This window comes from Poecilia latipinna, unplaced genomic scaffold, assembly GCF_001443285.1.
Source record: "Poecilia latipinna isolate Pla-1442-1.1 unplaced genomic scaffold, P_latipinna-1.0 Scaffold663, whole genome shotgun sequence".
NCBI lineage: Eukaryota > Metazoa > Chordata > Actinopteri > Cyprinodontiformes > Poeciliidae > Poecilia > Poecilia latipinna.
The window spans coordinates 200,985-216,880 of NW_015113279.1; the positions used below are offsets into that span (position 1 = coordinate 200,985).

Sequence of the window (15,896 nt, forward strand, 5' to 3'; positions counted from 1 at the left end):
ACTTTTCTACAACTTTGGCCCATTCCTCCTGACATACCAGGTGTAGGGTTCAAAGACCTAGCTACTTTGAACCTTAGCTAACTTTAGCTTAGCTTTATACACTTTTTTTTTAAAATCTCGGCGCATTTTTTGAGACTTTGTGTTGATCACGCCAGAACAATGGATTCTGTTGTCCTCAAGACACGTTGTTTACTTTGGTTCATCGTCTATTTGAAAGCTTGAACTTCCTGGCGGATGTATTCAGAGGTTGTTTCAATGTTTCCGCATAAAATGCTATCTCACTGATTGGTTTTCAAACTCACTCCTGTTCCAGTTTGATAAAAGTAAACCTGAAGCTTTGGCCGCCATTTTAAAAAGAACAAAAGGTGACAGAAACAACCACGTTCAACCACCTTTATGTTTTCCTTCTGTCTTACTTACAGTTGAACTATTGCATAAATGTAATGAGTAAAAAAAAGTTTACCAATTATTTACGATAGTGTTATTTCTTTTAATATTAACTTGCCAATTGAACAGGGTTCTAAATATTATAAGATAGTGTCAAATTAAAAACAAAGAGTAAGCATAGTTTTCCCCCATTTTTGATATCAGATATTTTATTATTCAGTCAGGTTAACAACCAGTGTTTCCAAAAAAAAAAAAAAAAAAAAAATCACACCCAAAGTCTTCCATAAAAAAACAGCAAAAAGAAACAAAATATTCACAAAGACTATTTCTTATAGATCAACTTTATACATAATAAGGAATACCACTAACATCCCACAGTAGAGATCAGTAGCGTTTCTGTACGAGCTGAATAATAAATGTCTTATTGCTTGAGTTCTACCAGAAATATAAAGTGCAACTAAAAAAAGGACTTTTATTTTTTGAAGTGTAAAAAATGAGAAGTCATTGTAGCAGTTCATGGTTTGGTACGATTTCCCCTCCTAAGGCTTTATTCAGTTTTGATTCTCTTCTGCATGACGCCAACAAACAAGTTCAAGTACAACGTAATCGAGTCAGTAAAGCGGTTAAAAAAAACAACAAACAAAAAAAACATCACATTTACAGACAATTTCATTTTAGAAAACAGCCTGATGAAAGCTGCCTGTGGTAGTTTAAGCACAGACTTCATACATTCAGCAGGTCAGGTAATGCTCTTTGAATTCGACTTTTCTCTACAGCAACAATAGCAGCAGCAGCATTAGGTACCTTTCTAGGCCCTTTTTTGTTTTAAACAGGCACATGTGGTGAAGCTTGCATGTCATGTCGACACCAATAAACAGTAAAGGAGGTAAAAGTGTCAGGTTCGATCACGCTGCTGCGACAGAGAGCTTGTTTGGTACCAAAAGGAATGAGTCCAACTTTACCCTGTAGAGACTATACCAGATCGAGGTCCGGTTCCAGCTCCTTTTCCACATCTATCCACGAGCGTTTCTTTTCGCTGGGGAAGTCCTTTCCCAGAGAGCCACGCGTTTGCGGTCGGGAAGTGAACCCCTCCCCTTGCGAGTTCGGTGAACTGGATCTTTTGAGAGACGCAATGGCAAATTTAACCGGGGAGTCGTCGTCGGAGTCTTGACTTCTTCCTCGCTTTACACCAGCACCTCGTCCCTGTGCCGTTTTCTTTCCCGGAGGCCTTCCTCTGCCTCGTTTGACCTTCATGTCCTCCACAGTAACGTCTCCTTGCTTCAGTTCAGCTAGCCTGTTAATAAAAGCGTCACTCCTCTTGGTCTGTGCCAACCTGGTTTCGGTAGCGTCTGTAGTCAGACGGGACACCTGGCTCTTCGATGGCCGGCTTTTGTCGTGGTTGGAATCTTGCTCGGGGTTGGCAGGAGGAGGACGACGGATCTGACCTACCGGCTTCAAACATATGTGACCCGATGAGGTTCTAACCAAGATTGGAACGGGCTTTCCTTGGTTCGCCTCACTGACTTGTAGGTCGAGTGGCGGTAAAGCAATCGCTTTGTTGAGGAAGGTCAGATCAGCGAGGGGGCTCACTGAGCCTGAACTCTTTGGATCAGAATCTGACGGCTGGTCAGCATCAGGGGAGGCTTTCTCGAAACTCTTGGAAGGATCAGCCAGAGACTGCTCTGTATTGGCTGAAGAGCCGGCCTCGTCTCCCTCCCCCTTCATCTTGGAATCCATGAACATCACGGTGTAGTAACCTTGACCAACTGGGAGAAGATGCAATACGATTTATGAAAATGATGGAACAAGTACATTTTAATAAATAAGATTGCCATCTATAGTTCAAATCAGCTTTTTTGAATTCTAACTTGCTGCTAATAGAATCCCAAAATTCAGTCTCATCAGAAAATCTGAATAGTTCACAATAACTGTATAGAAGTACACCTATTCCATTGTGTGTTTACTGAAGTAAGTTACACTAATTATGGGATCCAATTGTCCAATCTATGGCATGATGATCTGATTAATGATAGGCAAGCAGTGGTAACTGAGCACATTGCGTTGGCAAATGAGAAGGAGACTACTCACTTGTGTTAGCTTTGGAGAGGCTAGTGACCAACAAGTCTACGTTGGTCACCCACTGGGTTGCATTCTTACTCTGCTGGTCATTAGCATGAATAGGCTAGCATTAGCATTTGATATGTTGGCCTTATCCAGCATATCAAATGATTATTCTGGGTTTTTTTTTTTAATTAAGCGGAAGCTAATTGTCAACGGCACATGAGCTTTTTGACAACATGCTAAAGCCACAGCGCCATTCAGTGGCCTGGCATGACAACTACAACGGATTCAAGGTGTCTGTCCTCTCCGTCTAAACGTAAAACTTTTTCCCAAACGTCAGCTTCCAGACAGACGTCTGATGTAAATATAGCCTGATGCTACAGGTCACACAGGCTAACCAAATCAGTTCAACAGCAGTCAGCTTTTGTTTGAATTGCTGCATCAGATCTGAGGAGATTATTTGCAGCCCTGCTGTGGTGTTAACTAAACCCAGATTGCTTTCATAGCAACCTTCAACTGAATTTTGTTATTTTATTAGCAGCAAAAGCAACAGTCATCAAAACAAACATAAATAAACAAACAGGATATATTTCTTTGTGTTTATGGATGAAGAGTTTCACTTTGTTGAAAGACTGAAATAAAATAACTTTAGGAATATTGCAATTAAAAGAGAGGCAGACATATTATTAGAGTACAAGTATAAAATGTTATTGTTAGCTTACGTGGTTTCAGGGAGGAGGGAAGTATGAGTCTGCCGGTTTTGGAGCGAATCAGAGGAAGAGCAAGCGGCCCTGAAGGGACGACTATGGTTGTTCTTTTAGCTCCTGACGTTTCAGGCTTGGTGGACGCTCCTTCAACGGCCATTTTGTCCTGGAGCTGTGGGTCGTTTGCTACAGAAGTGGGTACGGAGTTCTGATCTGGATTTTCAGACGCTTTCTGGTTCTCCTCGGACTTAGAAGCCGGTTGATCCGAAGCTCCGGGTTCTTTCTGCTGAGCCTCCGTCTTCGGCGCCGCTTTGACAAACTGCCGTGGCACGATGATGGACACTTTAGTTGGAACGTCTTGCTTGAATATGTTATTGACGGACTGCTCTGGAGCCTTCTCCGACTTTTTTGAAGGATGGTACAGAGACATCAGCTTTTGTAGATTTCTTTTTGCAGCCTCAGACAGATGGGCTTGACCCGGGGGGCTCGGGTCGGGCTTCGGCGGTGACGAGGGCTGGGGGGCAGAAGAAGGGGCGGTGGCTTGAAGAAGAGCAGCCTTGCTCTGCAGAAGTTGGGAAAAGAAAGGCTTCCATTTCATGTTCTTCTCGCGCTGCTTCTGCCGCTCAAAGATCTCCTTTAGCTTGCTCTCAATCAGGCTTTCGGGCTTCCCTGAACAACAGAAAGTTAGTTACTGATGAACCGACTAATACTTGCACATGTACTCAAATCATCAAACACGGTGTATTTACCGGCCAGCACAGACAGCTTCTTCAAATAGACAGACTGAGCTTGAAGCAGCCTCGTTCTCTCCGCTTGAAAATATCTGGATGTCTTGCCCAGATTTTCAATTTCTTTTACAGCCTAGAAACAGCAAAAAGAAAACGAAGGAGGAAGATATTCAGATATTGACGATCTTTCCAAGAGTACGTGTCGCAAGCAAAAATCCTTGTAATAGTAAATTAATTTTTTAAATGCATTACATATTCCATAGGGTGGGCTTTAAATGGGGGGTGTTATGTATTTTCTATGCATATAGTGTTATTTTAAGGCACAATCCAGTAATTATGTTGCCTTCAGTTGTTATATATCAAATATGCCTTAAAAGAAATTTGACATTTTGAATTGACGTCTTGACATTGTCTTTAAAATGAAAAACATTATGTAAAATTGTCTTTTTTGAGCTCTATATTGTGTTATAATGTTATTCCCTCATCAAAAACATACCTGATTCTTTCATCTATGTTTGAGAAATCCTTGAATCTCCCATGGCAACCATTCAGGGGTGCATAAACGCTTGCTCTCACAAAGCTCCACCTCAGAGCAGCAGTGTCCAGCTGAGTTTCCACCCCACAGTTTCCCCATTTCCGCTCCTCCAGACTAGCGGCATCAGCAATTAGCAAACATCCGGCAGAACTGAGAGTCTGCTGAGCTCATCAAACAAACTATTTCTCAGTCCAACACTCGTAAGAATGGTTATTAATGACCCAATGAGAAGCATTGTCATGATGTGTTGAAAACGACATGTGGGAAAGAGCAGGAGCTTCTTAAAGAGACAGAGGCCCAATTTCAAGGCAATTTCGAGACTGAAATGGTAAAGTACTCTCAAATGGTTGCCACTGGAGATTCAAGGATTCTTAAACATGCATGAATGAATCAAACCTCCAACTACTGGCCACTGAAGGCATCATTTTAAAACAAACGCCGGCAAAACTCAGGTTTCCACCTGGACTGCTGAATGACTACTGACCAGATTAAGAACCTGATGCCTGGAAGATCTGGACTCCAGCTTGAGGAGACTCTGCAGTCTGTCGAACAGAACTCGCTGTTCACAGCGCCTCAGCTTCTCCAGCGCCGAGTGGTTCTTGCGCGTCCTCGGCCTTTGGTTTTCAGAATCAGTGTTATACTTTAAAATCTGATACAAAGGAGATAATAAATGCACGTAAGACAATGGATATGCTTTACTTTCAGAGGAAACCTAAGTATTTGTGAATATTTGCTATCTGATAGGATAGATAAGGGTTAGTTAGCAGTATATAATCATTACCAGTTCGTTGAGATCCTTTCCTTCTCGACATTCATCTGCAGAATCCCTGAAGACAAACACAGATCAGCCCGATTAGACTTTTATCAGTATTTGAAACTTCAATGAGAAAACGTCCAAACCCATTACATTGCTTGTTGTGATATCGCAGAAGCATCTTTCCTCATTTTAGAAATGACCTCTCCTTGTTTCCCTTCGACAGTTTCAATGTCCACCATCTCCTCCTGAAGAAACAGATTTCAGAGCTGTTCCATCGACAATACCAAACATTAAACATTTACTGCGAGGAACAAAAGGGCTTACGACTTCTTGGCATTCATCAGAGTCTGAGAAGTCGGAGCTCATTTCTTCTGAGGACAAGGTATGGAATGATCCCTGCTGATTCTTCAGGTCGTCCTCTTCATCATTCCCACCTGACGACATCTTCCTCTCAAAGGAGGAATCAGGCTCTGGCACGTTGCTGCTCAGTAAGGTCCTGACTTTGTTGAAGGTGTCAAAACCGACCCACTCCTTGGCCAAATGGCTCAGGCTAGAAACTTTGTCCTCAGCTGGAGCTCTCCTGGTGACGTCGGGGGGCTTCGCTTGCCCTCCGGCCTTGTCAGCTCTGGGTTTCAGAAGCTGGATGAGGGTGAAGCCCCCTGGCAGGGCCACGCCCGCGGAGCTCTGGCCTCCGCTGGCATGGGTGGACGGAGGGCAGATTCTGAAGGAGTACGTCCCGCTCTTAGCCAGGAAGCTGGGGCTTTTCAGCGAGGGGGAGACGGTGAGGGAGACGGGCGAGGATGTGGAGCTGCTGTGGATGTTCTGCTGGATTGGGCCAAACGACTGGACAGGCTGGGACGTCTGAGAACCCTGCGCCGTGGAGCCATTACTCTGTTTGTGTAAATCGGCTGAGGAAGCAAAGAACATGGAGCAGCAGTTAGGGAAATAACCACAAGATAATTTACAACACAGGTGTCAAACTCAAAACCTGCCATAGCTTTTTATGTTGCCTCTAGACTCGGAATGGCAAATTACACCAATTAGTCTCTACAGTTTTTCACTATTTTTTTGAGGTATTCACGTAAAAATAAACAGTTACCTAGAGTTTTTTGAGCTCATGCATAATTGTAATTTTATTGCACATTTTCTACAAAAATTGTCAAAAATAGTGGGTTTAAGTGACTACTAACTTCCACCTGTTGGTGGCAGCACTTTTTACATTTGACACTGCTGCCTTTGCCTTTTATTTCAAGTTAGTCCACGATCAATATGGCGAGCATCAAACAGTCGCATTAAAGGTCATTAAAATACTGCAAAATTGAAAATATTTCTTAATCAGAACAAAATCCATAATTCTGATAGCAAAACCCCCCAAAAAACATTTGACAAGATGCTCAATATTTTTATTTAAGAAGTACTCATCGAATGCGGAGACCGTTATTTGTTAATATTTTAAACAGTTTGTTAATGAGCTTCATCGCTACAGTCTGGCAGCAGTGGCCCATGGGAACGTTCATAATGTTGATATGTGGTCCAACATGAAAATGAGTTGGACACTCCAGACTCACAAGACGCAAGAAAAAAAAAAAAAAAACTTGACAGCAGCCTGATGCTTTCTGAACTGCTGACTTCCTGTACTCATCACAGTAAAGTGCTTTTGTTGGGACCGATCTCACCTTTGGTCTGCTGTGTCGTCTTCTCATCCACAACCGGAGGAACAAATATCTTTGTGGCTTTTACATGAAGGGATTCTGGTGTGGAGCTGAAGTCCTCTGATTGTTTCACCTGAGAGATTTTATCGGTCCACAGTCGACCCGTGACATGGGCTGCAAGACGATTGGCTGGATGCAGAGACCCGATGCTGCCGAGCGACAGCATGGCCCGATTGTAGTACTTATCATTTACCTGAAAACAAAACAAAACAGATACACATATTTAAATAATTTATCCATCAGGGATGGTTGCTATAACCCATGGCATAAATTTATTAAGCTGTTAACACAACTAACTATGCAGAAACTGATAATAATCCATAAATAACCTACCAAACTCATTACCTGCTACATACAGATGGTTCAGTTTAAACCATGTCATTACATCCACCAATAAAAGTCACTGGCAGACTAACCATTACTCATATTTGGAGCAGTCAGGATCACCAAAATAATTTCTTTCATAAATGCCAGATTAATATGAGAGATTTTTGTTTTACAATTTCTTATAAAATAAGACTTTTATTACAGCTAAAGGTTAAATGGAGGAACATGGGCGGATGCGTTTTAAAGCATCATGACAAAATCCTAATAAATCATTTAAATCCAAGGAAATGTACGCACCTTTATAAATATACATAAATTTAGTTCTGTAAAACTCTAAAAAGAAACAATTATTCCTCCTCTTTTTCCAGCTGTATTTTACAGTCTCTGTTACCTTTTAGATAAAGGGTCTGATAAGGTGAATATTTAGATTATTATATGCTGAAAAATTCTAAATAAACAAAAAAAATACATGTCACTCCTGTGAAAATAACACAAATGTTTCACACATTATAAACTGCTTTTTTTTCTTCTAAAAATAAAACAGGATATGAATTGGAAATGTCCATGTTTTATTATAAGATGGCTGAGATCTTATTCTGACTCAACATTGACATTTATCTCAGAGCTTGACTAAACAAGGTTCAAGAGGCATCTTTATGTGAAAAGAGGATGATGGGACATAAATCAAAACACAGCGTTCGTTGTAGGCGTACCTGGATGAGTCCGGACGTTTGGTGGCCCGGCTGTTTTCTCCGGGCCCTCAGCCTCCCAGCCCGGGTCTCCCCACACTGATTCCCACGGTCCTTTGCTACCTCTTCCTCAGCATCTCCATCACACTTCTCTTCCTCCTCGCTTTCATCCTCACAGTCGCTCACTTTTTCTGGTTTACTGATCTTCATCTAAAAGCATTCGGATTAAAAAAAAAAGAAGATCTTTTTAGCCTTTAGCCAATAAAACATCCATAGAAACAACAGCAAGACGCTCGGCTTGCTTTTCCATTTGACGGAACGCGACAACACAAACCCACCCTGTAGGTGATGATGGTGCCGCTGGGTTTCCTCAAAGTGACTCTGGTCAAAGGGCTGACGCGGTAGGGCCCGATGTAGAAACGCTGGTGGAGCCGGTTCTGGTTCATGCGGTCGCACAAACCCTCCAGCACCATTTTGCGGTCATTCTTCCACAGACACATGGACTGGATCTGGATCTGCTGCTTCACTTTCGCTGCAACAGGCCTTGTATCCACATCTGCTGCATAAACACAGAAATATGCACCGACTTGTACGTTTAATATCTCAAATATAACAGTGGGTGGTGAAATACTAAGTCACATAGCAATCTTTAAGTGTCCAAGTATTAATTTAACTTCCTTACCTGGCTTTTGATGGGTCAGGTCAGCAGCGTTCTCCTGATTCAGGACGGGCTTGTCGACGTTCTGCGCCGGTTTGTCCCGTTGATCGAAAAGCGCGGTGCTCAGGGTTACGACCGGAGGCGGCAGGCTGTTGTATGCCCTGACGCGTGCGCACGTCAACTTGCTCTCCAGATACTTATAAACGGGATCCTTGTCCTCTTCACGCATCTGAATTCATAATTATTTTAATTAACTTTTTTTTATTACTACTAAATACATGAAGAATAATTGGTGGAACTCAATCGGCTTCAAGAGAAGAAAAACAAACAAACATTATTTTACCGGAGGTGCCGGGCAAAATGTCCAGGTTTTGCTGGACTTCACTGGGGCGGGAGGCGAAGCCACTTTGGGAGTGTAAAGCGGCTCTAGATCCTCGTCATGAATGTTGCGGTTCCACAGTTTGGCAGCAGAGGAGCCACAGCGATTCTGGGTCGGTTGTTCTGTGTCCATCAGAGCTGGATGACAAGGCACAAAAGAAAAAAGAATTAAATGAACTTCTACTAAATTTGGATTATGAGCAGGAAGAGAATCAAATGCAGGTTGCAAATATCTGAAGGAGGGGAAAATGTGACATTTTAAATAAAAGCATTTACTTTAGAAACTGTTTTGCTGAAGATTTTATACAACTTGATCTAAAATAAAGATTTTTTTAGAACCTAAAATATTGAAAACTGATCAATCTGTGTGTGATTTATTCTTAGTATAAACCCAGACGTTCAGAGGTTTGTTAAGAGAACAAGAGTGAACAAAAATCCTCATGAAAGGAACAGAGCAGGCAGGCGGAACAACAAAGGAAAGGTTCAGCTGGGAGAATTTTCTAGAGTTAGAATGCCCTAGTCAAAGTCCAGAGCTGAATGCTAATAAAAAAATCTGTGGCACAGCTCTGAAAGTCATGCTTAGACACTTTCTATCCCATCTGATTGTTTTCCGAGGAAGGGAAAATATTTTGATCACTAGAGATGTAGCGCTAGCAGAGAAAAACGCCAAGTGTTTACCATTATTTCAGCTTTTAACTTTATGTTTTGTTTTTTTTTACGCTTCACAGAAGCTACTCCTAGTCTGGCATTCTGTTTATACATGACACCTGAGCTACGTCTGAAATTATAAAAACAATGCAGCCTTCTTCCACTTCCCAATTTTGCACCAGTTTGTGTTTGTACATCCCACTAACATTGAAACATGTTAAAGTTTGTGATTGTGACACAATCTGAAAATGTTTAAGGAGTATCCACGCCGTCCATTACTCTGACGGTCAGAACAATAAATAAATAAAAACCCTGCAGTAATCAGAGCGGGTTTGATTTAACATCTGGAGGATCTTACGTCTGAGGCAGCTGCAGGTAAACATGCACTCAGGCTGTCTGCAGTGGTCGGGGTGTGTGTTCAGCTGCTTCACACTGGGACACACACAGCCCAGCCTGCAGAAGTCCTGACCACACTTTGGTCCTACAGAGTCGTCTCGAAACGGGAGCTCACTGGGCAATCCCCTCTTTGAAGGAGAGAAAGAGACGGTAAGAAGAGGCTCTTCTATCCCAGAGGTCAAACATCTTTCTGCCCGGTCTTTGTTACCTCTTTGCTCATGATAACAGACAGAGCAGTCGAGAGTCTTTCTGGAGTCAGATGTGTTCTGCCCAGGCCCTGGTTAAACGCTGCGTCTTCCATCTGCAGCAGCCTGAGCTGGATCTTTGTGAAGCCTGCAGCTCTGTGGGTTGGACCCTGGCTCTGGCCGAACCCCGTCGCAGCTCTCTGATTGGCTGCCGACTGGCTGGACGGCAGCCTGAGGCAGAGAGAGAGACACAACAAGTTACAGCTTTTCACTTTCTAACGTGTTCCACTGGTACAGCAAGAACAAAGTTTGATGTAAAATAAACATTTGAAGTGAAGAAAAAAAAATTTAAACGCCAATTGCTGGAAAAATATAAACCAAGCTTGCTAAAGTAAGCTCCAACAAAACACTGGAATCTGTTAAGTTAAGAAGTGAAAAGGTAGAAGCTGAAATTAGAAATGTGTCTTTTTGTTAGAGAGAAAAAGTCAAAGTAGTCATTAGCCAGCTGACTGGCAGTGTGCAGCTAAGAGTTACGTTAGCCAAGACTTCCTCTGAGCCGTTCACCAGCAGCTCATGAAATGAGCTTCGAATCGCAAACATATGTTTGTATGAAATTTTAAGTTTTGAACCCACAACTTTTTACAGCCTTAGTATTATTAAAAAATTAATACTAAATGTACCAATTAACGACTTGAATAACAGAAAAGGAATCGAGATGTAAAAAAAAAAAAACAGGATTCTTTTCAGTCTAAATTTAACGTCAATTTCTGATTTTGATTATTTCAGAAACCAACATATTTAAATGATTTGAACTACAATGGAAATATGGTAGAGAGCTTCGTTGCTGCAGCAGGTTGATTATTAAAGCAAACAGAAATATAAACTGTCCTTTTCTTTACCCTGTATGTTTTTTTTAAATGGTAAGTACTAAACAAACCTGTGAGTTCATAGACATAAATTATCCCTCATAGGATTTAGAAACAAGCAAGACAGTAGAGAAATCTCACCACAACCAATTGAGTTACTCTCTCAAGACACACTAAGCAGAAAAAATGTGCCAAAATATTGAGCATCAGGCGGAGACAAATGCCTCCTTCCTACCTTTGTGAGTAGTCGTCAGCATAACCGGCCCCAGCAGCAGCAGCAGCGTCTGGATCCGAGGCACGACCCGGGGCTTTAGAAGTGGTCGGAGACGTCTGAGCCAAGGCTTTACGAGAGAGAGGGCACGGCCTCCTGGTCCCGCCTGAGACCCTGGAGGCGGCGTTCCGATGCCTGAGCGCGCTGTCCAGGGTCTTGACGTAGCTGGAGCCCCTGGCGGGCAGCTGGTAGGCCACAGCGTCCTCTGGGTTGGTGGAGAACGCAGCAGCGCGTTCGCTGATTTGCTGAGCTTCGTTCTCCAAGTACTCGTCCAACATGTTGCTGCAGAAAGCAGACATGTTCTTTGGTAATCCTTCAGGAAGGGAGTAAAAAAACAACAACACTTTAATTTATTTAGGAAGAATAATGAATCAGACACAAACGCATTAAGCTGCTGGTTTCAGTTCAGTTAATCTTTTGGTAATTAGACTGACTATGCTAATCCCGCTGCTTGATAAAAGAAACCCCCGAAGCTGCAAGAGAAACGAGCCTTACCTTCGCTGTTAGCAGCAGATGTTTCTTGGCTTCTTGCGAACTTGTTTCTCCATCCTTTTATTTTTGTCACATCCTTTGTTTTTCCTGTTCTAGAGATAAAGGGCAATTCCTCATCTGCGCAAGACAAAACGCAGAGTTACAACTCCGAGCAATCTTTGGTCCTTCAGACACGACGTTAAAAAAAAACAAAAAAACATAAGTGGCTCCATTAATCTCCTTAAACCAGTGGCGTCAGTTGCTAAAGACACCCTGAACATGTTGTAAAGCTGATTTTTATGGTAAAACTAATTAGGAGATTAAGTGTGCTGTTAATTGGTTGAGGGGGTGACAACAGGATGGAGGTTACTGAATCAGCAGGAAACAGTGATGCATTAAGCTGGCTTTCTCCCCGTTTCATACAAAATTATGTGGAGAAAATAAAAAAAAAGCTGTGAAATCTGAGATTCTATAACGTAATTAGACAGCGTTAGCAGTAGTCTGAAACACAGCTATATTAAAAAAGAATAAAAACTGGAGATGTTTTTTTTTTTTTTTTTTTGGGGGGGGGGGGAGTCCCCCTCCAAAAGGTACTAAAATCTGACATTTGTGGTTAGAATTTTGTGGTTTAAACAACATATGGGTTTAACTCGTCAAGACCAAATGCCACTCCCCATTTTTTATGAGTTTAAGTGTCGGACAGTTTGCTTGGTTTGTGCTCCTGACTGTTGAAGTGAGAGTGAACACTGTGGTCAAACCCAAAAAGTCACTTGGGACCTTCAGGTAGAAGATTGTAGCAGGTTATCAGCCTGGGAAAAGAGTAACAGAGAACTCAAAAGAGCTGAAAATCAGACGTTCCACTACATGGAAAATGGTAAATAACTAAGAGACATTTAGCAGTACTGCCAACATGACCCAGTTAGGCTGTACGATGAAGTTCACCATAGAGGAAAAGGCACAATGCTGAAAAAAAGTCTCAAACACCAAAATATCATCAGCAAGTCTTTGCATGTGATGCAATAATGTTGGAATCTTTGCCAGAAGACAAGGGCTTCTGGGAAAAAAATAAAATAAAAATAAACAAACTCTGGAAAAAAAAAAAAAAAAAGACAGCATCACACCGACTGTGAAGCATGGCAGTGGAAGTGTCATGGTTTGGGGATGCTTTGCTGCAGCAGGACCAGGTCAGCTCAGGACCCACCATGAACTCTCCTGTCCATGTTTGAGCATTCGTAGCATAAACAAAATCTGACGCACAGGTGGACCAAAACACGCCAGTAAATCTACAAACGACTGGCTTAAGAGCTGCAGCGCTTCACTTTACATGAATAAAATGAGACGTTTAATGTGAGGAAGACTTTTCAGTAGAAGAAAAGCAGGGTTTAGCTTTAAGTCAAAGCTAAACACTCATCTGTTTAGAGTCCCTTTGATTTCCACTAGCTGGAACATTGGCTGACATATTTTATTTACGTTTGCTTGATGGTGGCATTTTAGAAAATATAATGTCTATTGCTCGTTTCATAATTGGTTACCGTATTATGTTTTTATGATGTCGAGCACTTTGAACTACCCATTAGCTAAAACGTGCCACACAAATAAACTTGACTTAAACTGGCGATTATTTTTACAGCATTTACATACCGAGGTACAAATTAAAACCACCCCAACCACCCAGGAACGGACATTATTAGACGATCAAGGGTTCGGAAGTAGCCGACATGCTGATGCTGCTGCTGCTGCTGCAGGTGTGTGTGTGTGTGTGTGTGTGTGTGTGTGGAGGTACTGCTCCTTTGAGACAGACCTTGCAGGCTTTAATTATTACAGATCTACGGATTATTACAAATTTCCTCTGAGATGGGAGAAGTTGTAGTTCAGTTTGAGAGTAAATGAAACAGTCCATCTTATTTCTGTCTTTACATCGCAGCACGTAGCCCCGACCTGAGCCCCATTTCCTCCCTTCTCTCTACAAAGGTGTGAAAACACAGAAGTCTGTGTCAGCAGAATGCATTTAAAATTTCTTGCTGTTACACTTTTCTGTAAGATTTGGAATGACTACCCAAGTTGTAGCTCTGCGACTGAAAAACAAATCTTTTCTTCTTCGCCTTCAACTGGATCTCTCGTCTCTCTCACACGCACACACACCCAGAGCATCAGTGCAGCTAATTTGAAATCAATTCTAGGTACGCATTTCCAGAGAGCCACTAGAATCACAATGAAACAATATTAATTCAATATCTGTCTTATTTTATAGTTTTAGCTGAATACTGGCCCCTTCTTTTTGGGCCGAGATGTGTGTCCACAGACAGTAGCAAACCCCCACCGCGTCAGATGTAATCTACCTACAACTGCCAGGCTGTGGAAACCAATTCGAAAAAGCACAAAACTGACAGTCAGGGTGAAAATAAAAGCTTTCAGGAAAAAGGTATTTTTATGTTATCTGTGTCTCCTGCAAGAACTAGAGAGGACACACAGCTTATAGAGAGATTTTTGTCTGTAACATCTGTACAGTTTTCGGCAAGGCATAAATTTAACCGCCAAGTGTTCTCAGCGTTTCATTTTCATTCTTTACAGTTTCTTTTTATGCCCGTGTTGTGCAGAGATTATCAGCCCAGTTTCTGCACTGGACGCACAAAGCAGATTGCATCGAGTACCAGCGAATAAAGGCTGCACTTGAGATCAAAAAAGGAAAAAAAAATATACATATAGATTTATACGTTTGTGCTTTCTTGACCATAATTCACTGATTTTGAGTGTTGCATGACACAGCACCGAATAGCTGAACTTAATGGCGTTCTGGTAGCTTAGCTATATCGTTATCGCTACAGAAAACAAAAAAGTAAAGAAACCTAGGACAAAACTAGTTCACATCATCTGCAATCTTGTTATTTTCAATCCCTGCCAGATTATTTTTCACATGGACCTCATCAGCTTCTAGTGGACAAAGTTTATTTCAGGTAATCACTGTGATAAAAACAGCATTGGTCTTTGGAGAATCTGACATTTGCTTTGGCTGTAATTTACATGATATCCAAATATAGGCTGACATTTAAGGTCAGTTTCTTCTTTAAGGAGCCACAAATTTAAAAGGGCAAACTGTTATTCACCCACACATTTCAGGTTACATCCTGTGTGGACAAAAAATCTGCTACCTTCAGTAAAGTAACTATAATTCCTATTTGTGAATCGATGGTCAAATCTCCATTCATAAATCCATTCAGCCTTGAGCACGGCTATCCGTCATAGTCAGTCTACTACCAACACCTGCCAAAGCTGTCGAGTTTTGTTTTATGGATTAAATAAAGACAGATGAAGTTCTCCTTCTTATCTGGAAAAACTCTAAGATTCAGGGTAAGGAAGGAAAATGTTCCACTTTCGGAGACAATTTAAGGAGTCCATAGAATATAGAGACAAAACTTAAAAATTTCAAACTGTAGTCAAGTTGTTATAATGTTAGCAGATCTGGAGATAATGTAGGTTTTCTTTCACTTAAGCAGCGACTGGACATTCTTACATTTCAAATGACTAATTAAATTTGGAGCTTTAGCTTAAATAAAAATAAACCAGAATCTGTCTAACTTACCAGCAGGCGATGAAGTTGGTGTGCTGGTTTGGCGTGTCAGAGTTGAAGGAGGCGGTGGCAGACAAACACCCAGATACTTCAAGTCGACAGCCTTGGTTGGGTCTAAGGAACTCAACTTCAAGCCCACTGGATGCAGATTAAGAGATTCAACCGGTGAATAAATTCACATGGACTTACTTTAGCTTGTTTAGGCATTTAGATGAACTCACCCTCTTGCAGCACTGGATGGATGACCTGTCTGTGTCTGAGAGCACTCAGGTCATCCAGGAGGAGAGACTCCAACCGAGCCGTTTTCTCCCTCTGTGTTTCTGGATTCTCCTCCACAGAAACGCCACACAAGTCTCCTACATCAACAATAAAATCATAGATCATACAGCTGAAACGTAAAAAAAAAAAAAAAAAAAAAAAAAAGGTATATTAACAAACAAAGCACAATTCTTTTTTAGAGGGTAAAAAAAAAAAAAAAAAAAAACGCCTGGTATATTAACAAACAAAGCACAATTCTTTTTTAGAGGGTAAAAAAAAAAAAAAAAAAAAACGCCT

At 41.5% G+C, this 15,896-nt stretch overlaps 1 protein-coding gene across 5 annotated transcripts in view; it reads right to left on the minus strand.

Annotated features, from left to right (window-relative positions):
- Window positions 1–904: 904 nt before the first annotated feature.
- The window catches only part of mgab (MAX dimerization protein MGA b), a 24,336-nt gene continuing 9,344 nt past the window's right edge, over window positions 905–15,896 (minus strand). For 4 of the 5 annotated variants that reach the window (XM_015044125.1, XM_015044124.1, XM_015044127.1 and 1 more), the window contains exons 5-22: window positions 15,563–15,697; window positions 15,354–15,479; window positions 11,798–11,911; window positions 11,267–11,615; window positions 10,189–10,396; window positions 9,943–10,108; window positions 8,902–9,074; window positions 8,583–8,787; window positions 8,239–8,459; window positions 7,925–8,110; window positions 6,849–7,077; window positions 5,497–6,080; window positions 5,323–5,417; window positions 5,197–5,242; window positions 4,900–5,064; window positions 3,902–4,013; window positions 3,171–3,821; window positions 905–2,153 (exon numbers count right to left, since the gene is read on the minus strand). In XM_015044125.1, coding sequence (XP_014899611.1) covers window positions 1,360–2,153; window positions 3,171–3,821; window positions 3,902–4,013; window positions 4,900–5,064; window positions 5,197–5,242; window positions 5,323–5,417; window positions 5,497–6,080; window positions 6,849–7,077; window positions 7,925–8,110; window positions 8,239–8,459; window positions 8,583–8,787; window positions 8,902–9,074; window positions 9,943–10,108; window positions 10,189–10,396; window positions 11,267–11,615; window positions 11,798–11,911; window positions 15,354–15,479; window positions 15,563–15,697 — 4,559 coding nt within the window. In that variant the 3' untranslated portion in view covers window positions 905–1,359. The remainder of the gene's footprint in view (window positions 2,154–3,170; window positions 3,822–3,901; window positions 4,014–4,899; window positions 5,065–5,196; window positions 5,243–5,322; window positions 5,418–5,496; window positions 6,081–6,848; window positions 7,078–7,924; window positions 8,111–8,238; window positions 8,460–8,582; window positions 8,788–8,901; window positions 9,075–9,942; window positions 10,109–10,188; window positions 10,397–11,266; window positions 11,616–11,797; window positions 11,912–15,353; window positions 15,480–15,562; window positions 15,698–15,896) is intronic. The other variant, XM_015044128.1, reaches the window with a different exon arrangement.